We start from the raw sequence: 14,532 nt of genomic DNA, 5'->3' as shown, positions 1-14,532 counted from the left end.
CCCCAGTAACTCACGTCATCCCAGTCCCAGTATCGTTGGGTGTGTGGTATTCCTGACTCCCTGTAGTATCCCCCCCCCCCCAGTAACTCACGTCATCCCAGTCCCAGTATCGTTGGGTGTGTGGTATTCCTGACTCCCTGTAGTATCCCCCCCCCCCCCCCCAACAGTAACTCACGTCATCCCAGTCCCAGTATCGTTGGGTGTGTGGTATTCCTGACTCCCTGTAGTATCCCCCCCCCCCCCCAACAGTAACTCACGTCATCCCAGTCCCAGTATCGTTGGGTGTGTGGTATTCCTGACTCCCTGTAGTATCCCCCCCCCAACAGTAACTCACGTCATCCCAGTCCCAGTATCGTTGGGTGTGTGGTATTCCTGACTCCCTGTAGTATCCCCCCCCCCCCCAACAGTAACTCACGTCATCCCAGTCCCAGTATCGTTGGGTGTGTGGTATTCCTGACTCCCTGTAGTATCCCCCCCCCCCCCCCCCCCCCCCCCAACAGTAACTCACGTCATCCCAGTCCCAGTATCGTTGGGTGTGTGGTATTCCTGACTCCCTGTAGTATCCCCCCCCCCCCCCCTCCCCCAGTAACTCACGTCATCCCAGTCCCAGTATCGTTGGGTGTGTGGTATTCCTGACTCCCTGTAGTATCCCCCCCCCCCCCCCCCCCCAGTAACTCACGTCATCCCAATTCCAGTAGCGTTCGGTGTGGGGTATTCCTGACTCCCTGTAGTATTCCTCTAGTGGAGGCTCCAGCAGGATCACGTCAAACTTACACTTCAGATCACGTAGGTCAAAGTGCTCTGGGTCCGCCTGCAGATACCTACACACACACGTTGGTCATTTAGCAGAGAGACTTATCCAGAGAGACTTACAGTTAGTGCATTCATCTTCAGATAGCTAGGTGGGACCACCACATATCCCAGTAGTTAGTACATTCATCTTCAGATAGCTAGGTGGGACCACCACATATCCCAGTAGTTAGTACATTCATCTTCAGATAGCTAGGTGGGACCACCACATATCTCAGTAGTTAGTGCATTCATCTTCAGATAGCTAGGTGGGACCACCACATATCTCAGTAGTTAGTGCATTCATCTTCAGATAGCTAGGTGGGACCACCACATATCCCAGTAGTTAGTACATTCATCTTCAGATAGCTAGGTGGGACCACCACATATCTCAGTAGTTAGTACATTCATCTTCAGATAGCTAGGTGGGACCACCACATATCCCAGTAGTTAGTACATTCATCTTCAGATAGCTAGGTGGGACCACCACATATCTCAGTAGTTAGTACATTCATCTTCAGATAGCTAGGTGGGACCACCACATATCTCAGTAGTTAGTACATTCATCTTCAGATAGCTAGGTGGGACCACCACGTATCCCAGTAGTTAGTACATTCATCTTCAGATAGCTAGGTGGGACCACCACATATCTCAGTAGTTAGTACATTCATCTTCAGATAGCTAGGTGGGACCACCACATATCTCAGTAGTTAGTACATTCATCTTCAGATAGCTAGGTGGGACCACCACATATCCCAGTAGTTAGTACATTCATCTTCAGATAGCTAGGTGGGACCACCACATATCTCAGTAGTTAGTACATTCATCTTCAGATAGCTAGGTGGGACCACCACATATCCCAGTAGTTAGTACATTCATCTTCAGATAGCTAGGTGGGACCACCACATATCTCAGTAGTTAGTACATTCATCTTCAGATAGCTAGGTGGGACCACCACATATCCCAGTAGTTAGTACATTCATCTTCAGATAGCTAGGTGGGACCACCACATATCTCAGTAGTTAGTACATTCATCTTCAGATAGCTAGGTGGGACCACCACATATCTCAGTAGTTAGTACATTCATCTTCAGATAGCTAGGTGGGACCACCACATATCGCAGTAGTTAGTACATTCATCTTCAGATAGCTAGGTGGGACCACCACATATCTCAGTAGTTAGTACATTCATCTTCAGATAGCTAGGTGGGACCACCACATATCTCAGTAGTTAGTACATTCATCTTCAGATAGCTAGGTGGGACCACCACATATCTCAGTAGTTAGTACATTCATCTTCAGATAGCTAGGTGGGACCACCACATATCTCAGTAGTTAGTACATTCATCTTCAGATAGCTAGGTGGGACCACCACATATCTCAGTAGTTAGTGCATTCATCTTCAGATAGCTAGGTGGGACCACCACATATCTCAGTAGTTAGTACATTCATCTTCAGATAGCTAGGTGGGACCACCACATATCTCAGTAGTTAGTACATTCATCTTCAGATAGCTAGGTGGGACCACCACATATCTCCAGTAGTTAGTACATTCATCTTCAGATAGCTAGGTGGGACCACCTCATATCTCAGTAGTTAGTACATTCATCTTCAGATAGCTAGGTGGGACCACCACATATCTCAGTAGTTAGTACATTCATCTTCAGATAGCTAGGTGGGACCACCTCATATCTCAGTAGTTAGTACATTCATCTTCAGATAGCTAGGTGGGACCACCACATATCTCAGTAGTTAGTACATTCATCTTCAGATAGCTAGGTGGGACCACCCCATATCTCAGTAGTTAGTTCATTCATCTTCAGATAGCTAGGTGGGACCACCACATATCTCAGTAGTTAGTACATTCATCTTCAGATAGCTAGGTGGGACCACCACATATCTCAGTAGTTAGTACATTCATCTTCAGATAGCTAGGTGGGACCACCACATATCTCAGTAGTTAGTACATTCATCTTCAGATAGCTAGGTGGGACCACCACATATCTCAGTAGTTAGTACATTCATCTTCAGATAGCTAGGTGGGACCACCACATATCTCCAGTAGTTAGTACATTCATCTTCAGATAGCTAGGTGGGACCACCACATATCTCAGTAGTTAGTACATTCATCTTCAGATAGCTAGGTGGGACCACCACATATCTCAGTAGTTAGTGCATTCATCTTCAGATAGCTAGGTGGGACCACCACATATCTCAGTAGTTAGTACATTCATCTTCAGATAGCTAGGTGGGACCACCACATATCTCAGTAGTTAGTACATTCATCTTCAGATAGCTAGGTGGGACCACCACATATCTCAGTAGTTAGTACATTCATCTTCAGATAGCTAGGTGGGACCACCACATATCTCAGTAGTTAGTACATTCATCTTCAGATAGCTAGGTGGGACCACCACATATCTCAGTAGTTAGTACATTCATAGTCAGTACACGTTTCCTCAATAAAGTACATTTACATTTTAGTCATTTAGCAGACGCTCTTATCCAGAGCGACTTAAAAGAGCAATTAGGGTTAAGTGCCTTGCTCAAGGGCACATCGACAGATTTTTCACCTAGTCGGCTCTTACCCACTAAGCTACCTTTGAGGTACAGTGTCCAGTCTCTTTGTAATATAAATGGTTTGAGGTCCAGTGTCCAGTCTCTTTGTAATATAAAGGGTTTGAGGCAGTGTCCAGTCTCTTTGTAATATAAATGGTTTGAGGTCCAGTGTCCAGTCTCTTTGTAATATAAATGGTTTGAGGTCCAGTGTCCAGTCTCTTTGTAATATAAATGGTTTGAGGTCCAGTGTCCAGTCTCTTTGTAATATAAATGGTTTGAGGTCCAGTGTCCAGTCTCTTTGTAATATAAATGGTTTGAGGTCCAGTGTCCAGTCTCTTTGTAATATAAATGGTTTGAGGTCCAGTGTCCAGTCTCTTTGTAATATAAATGGTTTGAGGTACAGTGTCCAGTCTCTTTGTAATATAAATGGTTTGAGGCAGTGTCCAGTCTCTTTGTAATATAAATGGTTTGACAGTGTCCAGTCTCTTTGTAATATAAATGGTTTGAGGCACAGTGTCCAGTCTCTTTGTAATATAAATGGTTTGAGGCACAGTGTCCAGTCTCTTTGTAATATAAATGGTTTGAGGCACAGTGTCCAGTCTCTTTGTAATATAAATGGTTTGAGGCACAGTGTCCAGTCTCTTTGTAATATAAAGGGTTTGAGGCAGTGTCCAGTCTCTTTGTAATATAAATGGTTTGAGGTCCAGTGTCCAGTCTCTTTGTAATATAAATGGTTTGAGGTCCAGTGTCCAGTCTCTTTGTAATATAAATGGTTTGAGGTCCAGTGTCCAGTCTCTTTGTAATATAAATGGTTTGAGGTCCAGTGTCCAGTCTCTTTGTAATATAAATGGTTTGAGGTCCAGTGTCCAGTCTCTTTGTAATATAAATGGTTTGAGGTACAGTGTCCAGTCTCTTTGTAATATAAATGGTTTGAGGCAGTGTCCAGTCTCTTTGTAATATAAATGGTTTGACAGTGTCCAGTCTCTTTGTAATATAAATGGTTTGAGGCACAGTGTCCAGTCTCTTTGTAATATAAATGGTTTGAGGCACAGTGTCCAGTCTCTTTGTAATATAAATGGTTTGAGGCACAGTGTCCAGTCTCTTTGTAATATAAATGGTTTGAGGTACAATGTCCAGTCTCTTTGTAATATAAATGGTTTGACAGTGTCCAGTCTCTTTGTAATATAAATGGTTTGAGGCACAGTGTCCAGTCTCTTTGTAATATAAATGGTTTGAGGTACAGTGTCCAGTCTCTTTGTAATATAAATGGTTTGAGGTCCAGTGTCCAGTCTCTTTGCAATATAAATGGTTTGAGGTCCAGTGTCCAGTCTCTTTGTAATATAAATGGTTTGAGGTACAGTGTCCAGTCTCTTTGTAATATACATGGTTTGAGGCACAGTGTCCAGTCTCTTTGTAATATAAATGGTTTGAGGCACAGTGTCCAGTCTCTTTGTAATATAAATGGTTTGAGTGTCCAGTGTCCAGTCTCTTTGTAATATAAATGGTTTGACAGTGTCCAGTCTCTTTGTAATATAAATGGTTTGAGGCACAGTGTCCAGTCTCTTTGTAATATAAATGGTTTGAGGCACAGTGTCCAGTCTCTTTGTAATATAAATGGTTTGAGCTGACGTATATTGGGAGGAGACGTACAAGGGGGGTGTGACGTACATGGGGGGGGGGGGGGGGGGGGGGTTGCAGGCGGTTAAGAGTGTTGGGCCAGTAACCGAAGGTTCGCTGGTTCGAATCCCCAAGCAGACTAGGTGAATAATCTGTTGATGAGCCCATAACCCTAACAGCTCCTGATGGCTCTGGACCAGGCCTTCTGCTCTGGACCAGGCCTTCTGCTCTGGACCAGGCCTTCTGCTCTGGACCAGGCCTTCTGCTCTGGACCAGGCCTTCTGCTCTGAACCAGGCCTTCTGCTCTGGACCAGGCCTTCTGCTCTGGACCAGGCCTTCTGCTCTGGACCAGGCCTTCTGCTAGATAACTGACATGGAAACACTGTGACGTACATGGGAGGGGTGTTGGTGGTGGAGATCAGCTCATCCTTCAGTCTGATCAGCTCTCTGAGTTTAGGATACTCTTCAAACCGGTCAGCCAGACCTGAAACACTCACACACAGATTACACACACAGGATACACATAAACACACAGATTACACACACAGGTTACACATAAACACACAGATTACACACACAGGTTACACATAAACACACAGATTACACACACAGGTTACACAAACACACAGATTACACACACAGGTTACACATAAACACACAGATTACACACACAGGATACACATAAACACACACAGGTTACACATAAACACAGATTACACACACAGGTTACACATAAACACACAGATTACACACACAGGTTACACATAAACACAGATTACACACACAGGTTACACATAAACACACAGATTACACACAGGTTACACATAAACACACAGATTACACACACAGGTTACACATAAACACACAGATTACACAAACAGGTTACACATAAACACACAGATTACACACACAGGTTACACATAAACACACATATTACGCACACAGGTTACACATAAACACACAGGTTACACATAAACACAGATTACACATAAACACACAGGTTACACATAAACACAGATTACACACACAGGTTACACATAAACACACAGATTACACACACAGGTTACACATAAACACACAGATTACACACACAGGTTACACATAAACACACAGGTTACACATAAACACACAGGTTACACACACAGGTTACACAAACACACAGATTACACACACAGGTTACACATAAACACACAGATTACACACACAGGTTACACACACAGGTTACACAAACACACAGATTACACACACAGGTTACACAAACACACAGATTACACATACACACACAGGTTACACAAACACACAGATTACACACACAGGTTACACAAACACACAGATTACACACAGGTTACACACACAGGTTACACATAAACACACAGGTTATACACACAGGTTACACATAAACACACAGGTTACACATGAACACACAGATTACACACACAGGTTACACAAACACACAGATTACACACACAGGTTACACATAAACACACAGATTACACACACAGGTTACACATAAACACACAGATTACACACACAGGTTACACACAAACACACAGATTACACACACAGGTTACACACAAACACACAGATTACACACACAGGTTACACAAACACACAGATTACACACACAGGTTACACATAAACACACAGGTTACACACACATACACAGGCTACACACACACATACACAGGTTACACACACACACACACACAGGTTACACACACACAGTGTCTTACCGACGTCTCTGATGAAGTTCTGTGGTCGATGTCCGGTGTCGACAAAGTGTTGACAGTAGTCATTATGGGGGTTCAGACTCTGGGTACCCTGATACAGACAGAGACATACAGTTAATCTACAACAACACACACTCTCTCTCACACAGAGCAGGTATATGTGTGTGTGTGTGTGTGTGTGTGTGTGTGTGTGTGTGTGTGTGTGTGTGTGTGTGAGTGAGAAAGAGAGAGACAGCAGGGTGTGTGTGGACAGGTGTCTTTTATACTGATAACAAGTTCAAACAGGTGCCATTAATACAGGTAACGAGTGGAGGACAGAGGAGCCTCTTAAAGAAGAAGTTACAGGTCTGTGAGAGCCAGAAAATTGCTTGTTTGTAGGTGACCAAATACTTATTTTCCACCATAATTTGCAAATAAATTCATTAAAAATCCTACAATGTGATTTTCTGGATTTTTCTTCTTCTCAATTTGTCTGTCATAGTTGACGTGTACCTATGATGAAAATTACAGGCCTCTCTCATCTTTTTAAGTGGGAGAACTTGCACAATTGGTGGCTGACTAAATACTTTTTCCCCCACTGTATCTACTGGGTGAAATACCACAGTGTGCCATCACAGCTGCAAGATGTGTGACCTGTTGCCACAAGAAAAGGGCAACTAGTGAAGAACAAACACCATTGTAAATACAACCCATATTTATGTTGATTTATTTTCCCATTTGTACTTTAACTATTTGCACATCGTTACAACACTGTATATATACATAATATGACATTTGAAATGTCTTTATTCTTTTGAAACTTCTGAGTGTAATGTTTACTGTTAATATTTATTGTTGATTTCACTTTTGTTTATTATCTATTTCACTTGCTTTGGCAATGTTAACATACGTTTCCCATGCCAATAAAGCCCTTAAAATGAAACTGAATATGTAGGAGAGAGAGAGAGAGAGAGAACAGGGTGTGTGTAGTGTGTGTGTGTGTGTATGTATGTGGTGTGTGTGTGGTGTGTGAAGTGTGTATGTGGTGTGTGTGTGTAGTGTGTATGTGGTGTGTGTAGTGTGTATGTGGTGTGTGTGTAGTGTGTATGTGGTGTGTGTGTATGTGGTGTGTGTGTGTGTGTGGTACCTTGAGGAAGGTGCTGGAGTCCTTGTAGACCTCTTCATAAGGGTTGCTCTCATCTGGCGGCTGAACCTCCACCTCCTCCTACACACAGACCACACACACGCTTATGAAACACACGCAGGTCCTCACCCATGCCATCGGCCGCACCTCCACACAGACCACACACACGCTATGAAACACACGCAGGTCCTCATCCATCCCATCGGCCGCACCTCCACACAGACCACACACACGCTATGAAACACACGCAGGTCCATCGGCCGAACCTCCTCCTACACAGACCACACACACGCTATGAAACACACGCAGGTCCTCACCCATGCCATCGGCCGCACCTCCACACAGACCACACACACGCTATGAAACACACGCAGGTCCTCACCCATTCCATCGGCCGCACCTCCACACAGACCACACACGCAGGTCCTCACCCATGCCATCGGCCGCACCTCCACACAGACCACACACACGCTATGAAACACACGCAGGTCCATCGGCCGAACCTCCTCCTACGCTTATGAAACATATATTCAACAAGAATATTGCTTGAGCTTACAGCGCCAGAAGGGTTTGCGGATTTGGGACTACACCATTGGTTCCATCGGCAAGACAAGCTCAATCATTGGAGTATTTAGCTCAATTGGAGTCCTCTGCAGCTCAATTGGTAGAGCATGGCGCTTTTAACGCCAGGGTAGTGGGTTCGATCCCCGGGACCACCCATACGTAAAAATGTATGCACACATGACTACTCTCTCTCCAACTCCTTATGGAACTGAAATGCCAGGCTGTTTCTGCTCTCTCTCCAACTCCTTATGGAACTGAAATGCCAGGCTGTTTCTGCTCTCTCTCTCCAACTCCTTATGGAACTGAAATGCCAGGCTGTTTCTGCTCTCTCTCTCTCCAACTCCTTATGGAACTGAAATGCCAGGCTGTTTCTGCTCTCTCTCTCCAACTCCTTATGGAACTGAAATGCCAGGCTGTTTCTGCTCTCTCTCCAACTCCTTATGGAACTGAAATGCCAGTCTGTTTCTGCTCTCTCCAACTCCTTATGGAACTGAAATGCCAGTCTGTTTCTGCTCTCTCTCCAACTTCTTATGGAACTGAAATGCCAGGCTGTTTCTGCTCTCTCTCTCCAACTCCTTATGGAACTGAAATGCCAGTCTGTTTCTACTCTCTCTCCAACTCCTTATGGAACTGAAATGCCAGTCTGTTTCTACTCTCTCTCCAACTCCTTATGGAACTGAAATGCCAGTCTGTTTCTGCTCTCTCTCCAACTCCTTATGGAACTGAAATGCCAGGCTGTTTCTACTCTCTCTCCAACTCCTTATGGAACTGAAATGCCAGTCTGTTTCTGCTCTCTCTCTCCAACTCCTTATGGAACTGAAATGCCAGTCTGTTTCTACTCTCTCTCTCTCCAACTCCTTATGGAACTGAAATGCCAGTCTGTTTCTGCTCTCTCTCTCCAACTCCTTATGGAACTGAAATGCCAGGCTGTTTCTGCTCTCTCTCAAACTCCTTATGGAACTGAAATGCCAGTCTGTTTCTGCTCTCTCTCTCCAACTCCTTATGGAACTGAAATGCCAGTCTGTTTCTACTCTCTCTCTCTCCAACTCCTTATGGAACTGAAATGCCAGTCTGTTTCTGCTCTCTCTCTCCAACTCCTTATGGAACTGAAATGCCAGTCTGTTTCTGCTCTCTCTCAAACTCCTTATGGAACTGAAATGCCAGTCTGTTTCTGCTCTCTCTCTCCAACTCCTTATGGAACTGAAATGCCAGGATGTTTCTACTCTCTCTCCAACTCCTTATGGAACTGAAATGCCAGTCTGTTTCTACTCTCTCTCCAACTCCTTATGGAACTGAAATGCCAGTCTGTTTCTGCTCTCTCTCCAACTCCTTATGGAACTGAAATGCCAGTCTGTTTCTACTCTCTCTCCAACTCCTTATGGAACTGAAATGCCAGTCTGTTTCTACTCTCTCTCTCTCCAACTCCTTATGGAACTGAAATGCCAGTCTGTTTCTGCTCTCTCTCTCCAACTCCTTATGGAACTGAAATGCCAGGCTGTTTCTGCTCTCTCTCAAACTCCTTATGGAACTGAAATGCCAGTCTGTTTCTGCTCTCTCTCTCCAACTCCTTATGGAACTGAAATGCCAGGCTGTTTCTGCTCTCTCTCTCCAACTCCTTATGGAACTGAAATGCCAGTCTGTTTCTACTCTCTCCAACTCCTTATGGAACTGAAATGCCAGTCCGTTTCTACTCTCTCTCTCCAACTCCTTATGGAACTGAAATGCCAGTCTGTTTCTGCTCTCTCTCTCCAACTCCTTATGGAACTGAAATGCCAGGCTGTTTCTGCTCTCTCTCTCCAACTCCTTATGGAACTGAAATGCCAGTCTGTTTATACTCTCTCCAACTCCTTATGGAACTGAAATGCCAGTCTGTTTCTGCTCTCTCTCTCCAACTCCTTATGGAACTGAAATGCCAGTTTGTTTCTGCTCTCTCTCTCTCCAACTCCTTATGGAACTGAAATGCCAGTCTGTTTCTGCTCTCTCTCCAACTCCTTATGGAACTGAAATGGCAGTCTGTTTCTACTCTCTCTCTCCAACTCCTTATGGAACTGAAATGGCAGTCTGTTTCTACTCTCTCTCTCCAACTCCTTATGGAACTGAAATGCCAGTCTGTTTCTACTCTCTCTCCAACTCCTTATGGAACTGAAATGCCAGTCTGTTTCTGCTCTCTCTCTCCAACTCCTTATGGAACTGAAATGCCAGGCTGTTTCTGCTCTCTCTCTCCAACTCCTTATGGAACTGAAATGCCAGTCTGTTTCTACTCTCTCTCTCTCCAACTCCTTATGGAACTGAAATGCCAGTCTGTTTCTGCTCTCTCCAACTCCTTATGGAACTGAAATGCCAGGCTGTTTCTGCTCTCTCTCTCCAACTCCTTATGGAACTGAAATGCCAGGCTGTTTCTGCTCTCTCCAACTCCTTATGGAACTGAAATGCCAGGCTGTTTCTGCTCTCTCCAACTCCTTATGGAACTGAAATGCCAGTCTGTTTCTACTCTCTCTCTCTCCAACTCCTTATGGAACTGAAATGCCAGGCTGTTTCTGCTCTCTATCTCCAACTCCTTATGGAACTGAAATGCCAGTCTGTTTCTGCTCTCTCTCCAACTCCTTATGGAACTGAAATGCCAGGCTGTTTCTACTCTCTCTCCAACTCCTTATGGAACTGAAATGCGAGGCTGTTTCTGCTCTCTCTCCAACTCCTTATGGAACTGAAATGCCAGTCTGTTTCTGCTCTCTCCAACTCCTTATGGAACTGAAATGCCAGGCTGTTTCTGCTCTCTCTCTCCCCAACTCCTTATGGAACTGAAATGCCAGTCTGTTTCTGCTCTCTCTCCAACTCCTTATGGAACTGAAATGCCAGGATGTTTCTGCTCTCTCTCCAACTCCTTATGGAACCGAAATGCCAGGCTGTTTCTGCTCTCTCTCTCTCCAACTCCTTATGGAACTGAAATGCCAGTCTGTTTCTACTCTCTCTCCAACTCCTTATGGAACTGAAATGCCAGGCTGTTTCTACTCTCTCTCTCTCCAACTCCTTATGGAACTGAAATGCCAGTCTGTTTCTGCTCTCTCTCTCCAACTCCTTATGGAACTGAAATGCCAGTCTGTTTCTGCTCTCTCTCCAACTCCTTATGGAACTGAAATGCCAGGCTGTTTCTGCTCTCTCTCCAACTCCTTATGGAACTGAAATGCCAGTCTGTTTCTACTCTCTCTCTCCAACTCCTTATGGAACTGAAATGCCAGGCTGTTTCTACTCTCTCCAACTCCTTATGGAACTGAAATGCCAGTCTGTTTCTGCTCTCTCTCTCCAACTCCTTATGGAACTGAAATGCCAGGCTGTTTCTGCTCTCTCTCCAACTCCTTATGGAACTGAAATGCCAGGCTGTTTCTGCTCTCTCTCTCCAACTCCTTATGGAACTGAAATGCCAGTCTGTTTCTGCTCTCTCTCCAACTCCTTATGGAACTGAAATGCCAGGCTGTTTCTGCTCTCTCTCCAACTCCTTATGGAACTGAAATGCCAGGCTGTTTCTACTCTCTCTCTCCAACTCCTTATGGAACTGAAATGCCAGTCTGTTTCTACTCTCTCTCTCCAACTCCTTATGGAACTGAAATGCCAGGCTGTTTCTGCTCTCTCTCCAACTCCTTATGGAACCGAAATGCCAGGCTGTTTCTGCTCTCTCTCTCTCCAACTCCTTATGGAACTGAAATGCCAGGCTGTTTCTGCTCTCTCTCTCCAACTCCTTATGGAACTGAAATGCCAGTCTGTTTCTACTCTCTCTCTCCAACTCCTTATGGAACTGAAATGCCAGGCTGTTTCCTCTCTCTCCAACTCCTTATGGAACTGAAACACCAGTCTGTTTCTGCTCTCTCTCCAACTCCTTATGGAACTGAAATGCCAGTCTGTTTCTACTCTCTCTCTCCAACTCCTTATCGAACTGAAATGCCAGGCTGTTTCCTCTCTCTCTCCAACTCCTTATGGAACTGAAATGCCAGGCTGTTTCTGCTCTCTCTCTCCAACTCCTTATGGAACTGAAATGCCAGTCTGTTTCTACTCTCTCTCTCCAACTCCTTATGGAACTGAAATGCCAGTCTGTTTCTGCTCTCTCTCTCCAACTCCTTATGGAACTGAAATGCCAGGCTGTTTCTGCTCTCTCTCAAACTCCTTATGGAACTGAAATGCCAGTCTGTTTCTGCTCTCTCTCTCCAACTCCTTATGGAACTGAAATGCCAGTCTGTTTCTACTCTCTCTCCCTCCAACTCCTTATGGAACTGAAATGCCAGTCTGTTTCTGCTCTCTCTCTCCAACTCCTTATGGAACTGAAATGCCAGTCTGTTTCTGCTCTCTCTCAAACTCCTTATGGAACTGAAATGCCAGTCTGTTTCTGCTCTCTCTCTCCAACTCCTTATGGAACTGAAATGCCAGGATGTTTCTACTCTCTCTCCAACTCCTTATGGAACTGAAATGCCAGTCTGTTTCTACTCTCTCTCCAACTCCTTATGGAACTGAAATGCCAGTCTGTTTCTGCTCTCTCTCCAACTCCTTATGGAACTGAAATGCCAGTCTGTTTCTACTCTCTCTCCAACTCCTTATGGAACTGAAATGCCAGTCTGTTTCTACTCTCTCTCTCTCCAACTCCTTATGGAACTGATATGCCAGTCTGTTTCTGCTCTCTCTCTCCAACTCCTTATGGAACTGAAATGCCAGGCTGTTTCTGCTCTCTCTCAAACTCCTTATGGAACTGAAATGCCAGTCTGTTTCTGCTCTCTCTCTCCAACTCCTTATGGAACTGAAATGCCAGGCTGTTTCTGCTCTCTCTCTCCAACTCCTTATGGAACTGAAATGCCAGTCTGTTTCTACTCTCTCCAACTCCTTATGGAACTGAAATGCCAGTCTGTTTCTACTCTCTCTCTCCAACTCCTTATGGAACTGAAATGCCAGTCTGTTTCTGCTCTCTCTCTCCAACTCCTTATGGAACTGAAATGCCAGGCTGTTTCTGCTCTCTCTCTCCAACTCCTTATGGAACTGAAATGCCAGTCTGTTTCTACTCTCTCCAACTCCTTATGGAACTGAAATGCCAGTCTGTTTCTGCTCTCTCTCTCCAACTCCTTATGGAACTGAAATGCCAGTTTGTTTCTGCTCTCTCTCTCTCCAACTCCTTATGGAACTGAAATGCCAGTCTGTTTCTGCTCTCTCTCCAACTCCTTATGGAACTGAAATGGCAGTCTGTTTCTACTCTCTCTCTCCAACTCCTTATGGAACTGAAATGGCAGTCTGTTTCTACTCTCTCTCTCCAACTCCTTATGGAACTGAAATGCCAGTCTGTTTCTACTCTCTCTCCAACTCCTTATGGAACTGAAATGCCAGTCTGTTTCTGCTCTCTCTCTCCAACTCCTTATGGAACTGAAATGCCAGGATGTTTCTACTCTCTCTCCAACTCCTTATGGAACTGAAATGCCAGTCTGTTTCTACTCTCTCTCCAACTCCTTATGGAACTGAAATGCCAGTCTGTTTCTGCTCTCTCTCCAACTCCTTATGGAACTGAAATGCCAGTCTGTTTCTACTCTCTCTCCAACTCCTTATGGAACTGAAATGCCAGTCTGTTTCTACTCTCTCTCTCTCCAACTCCTTATGGAACTGAAATGCCAGTCTGTTTCTGCTCTCTCTCTCCAACTCCTTATGGAACTGAAATGCCAGGCTGTTTCTGCTCTCTCTCAAACTCCTTATGGAACTGAAATGCCAGTCTGTTTCTGCTCTCTCTCTCCAACTCCTTATGGAACTGAAATGCCAGGCTGTTTCTGCTCTCTCTCTCCAACTCCTTATGGAACTGAAATGCCAGTCTGTTTCTACTCTCTCCAACTCCTTATGGAACTGAAATGCCAGTCCGTTTCTACTCTCTCTCTCCAACTCCTTATGGAACTGAAATGCCAGTCTGTTTCTGCTCTCTCTCTCCAACTCCTTATGGAACTGAAATGCCAGGCTGTTTCTGCTCTCTCTCTCCAACTCCTTATGGAACTGAAATGCCAGTCTGTTTATACTCTCTCCAACTCCTTATGGAACTGAAATGCCAGTCTGTTTCTGCTCTCTCTCTCCAACTCCTTATGGAACTGAAATGCCAGTTTGTTTCTGCTCTCTCTCTCTCCAACTCCTTATGGAACTG

At 44.7% G+C, this 14,532-nt stretch overlaps 1 protein-coding gene across 1 annotated transcript in view; it reads right to left on the bottom strand.

Annotated features, from left to right (window-relative positions):
- Nucleotides 1-679: 679 nt before the first annotated feature.
- The window catches only part of LOC311125548 (N(6)-adenosine-methyltransferase non-catalytic subunit METTL14-like), a gene marked incomplete at its 3' end in the record, with an annotated part of 33,474 nt that continues 19,621 nt past the window's right edge, over nucleotides 680-14,532 (bottom strand). Inside the window, exons 4-7 of the mRNA XM_084199583.1 lie at nucleotides 7,821-7,898; nucleotides 6,698-6,785; nucleotides 5,358-5,448; nucleotides 680-821 (exon numbers count right to left, since the gene is read on the bottom strand). Coding sequence (XP_084055709.1) covers nucleotides 680-821; nucleotides 5,358-5,448; nucleotides 6,698-6,785; nucleotides 7,821-7,898 — 399 coding nt within the window. The remainder of the gene's footprint in view (nucleotides 822-5,357; nucleotides 5,449-6,697; nucleotides 6,786-7,820; nucleotides 7,899-14,532) is intronic.

Source organism: Coregonus lavaretus (genome assembly GCF_964263955.1).
Source record: "Coregonus lavaretus genome assembly, contig: HAP1_SCAFFOLD_3617, whole genome shotgun sequence".
Taxonomy (NCBI): Eukaryota; Metazoa; Chordata; class Actinopteri; order Salmoniformes; family Salmonidae; genus Coregonus; species Coregonus lavaretus.
This window is presented reverse-complemented; position numbering and strand designations above follow the sequence as displayed.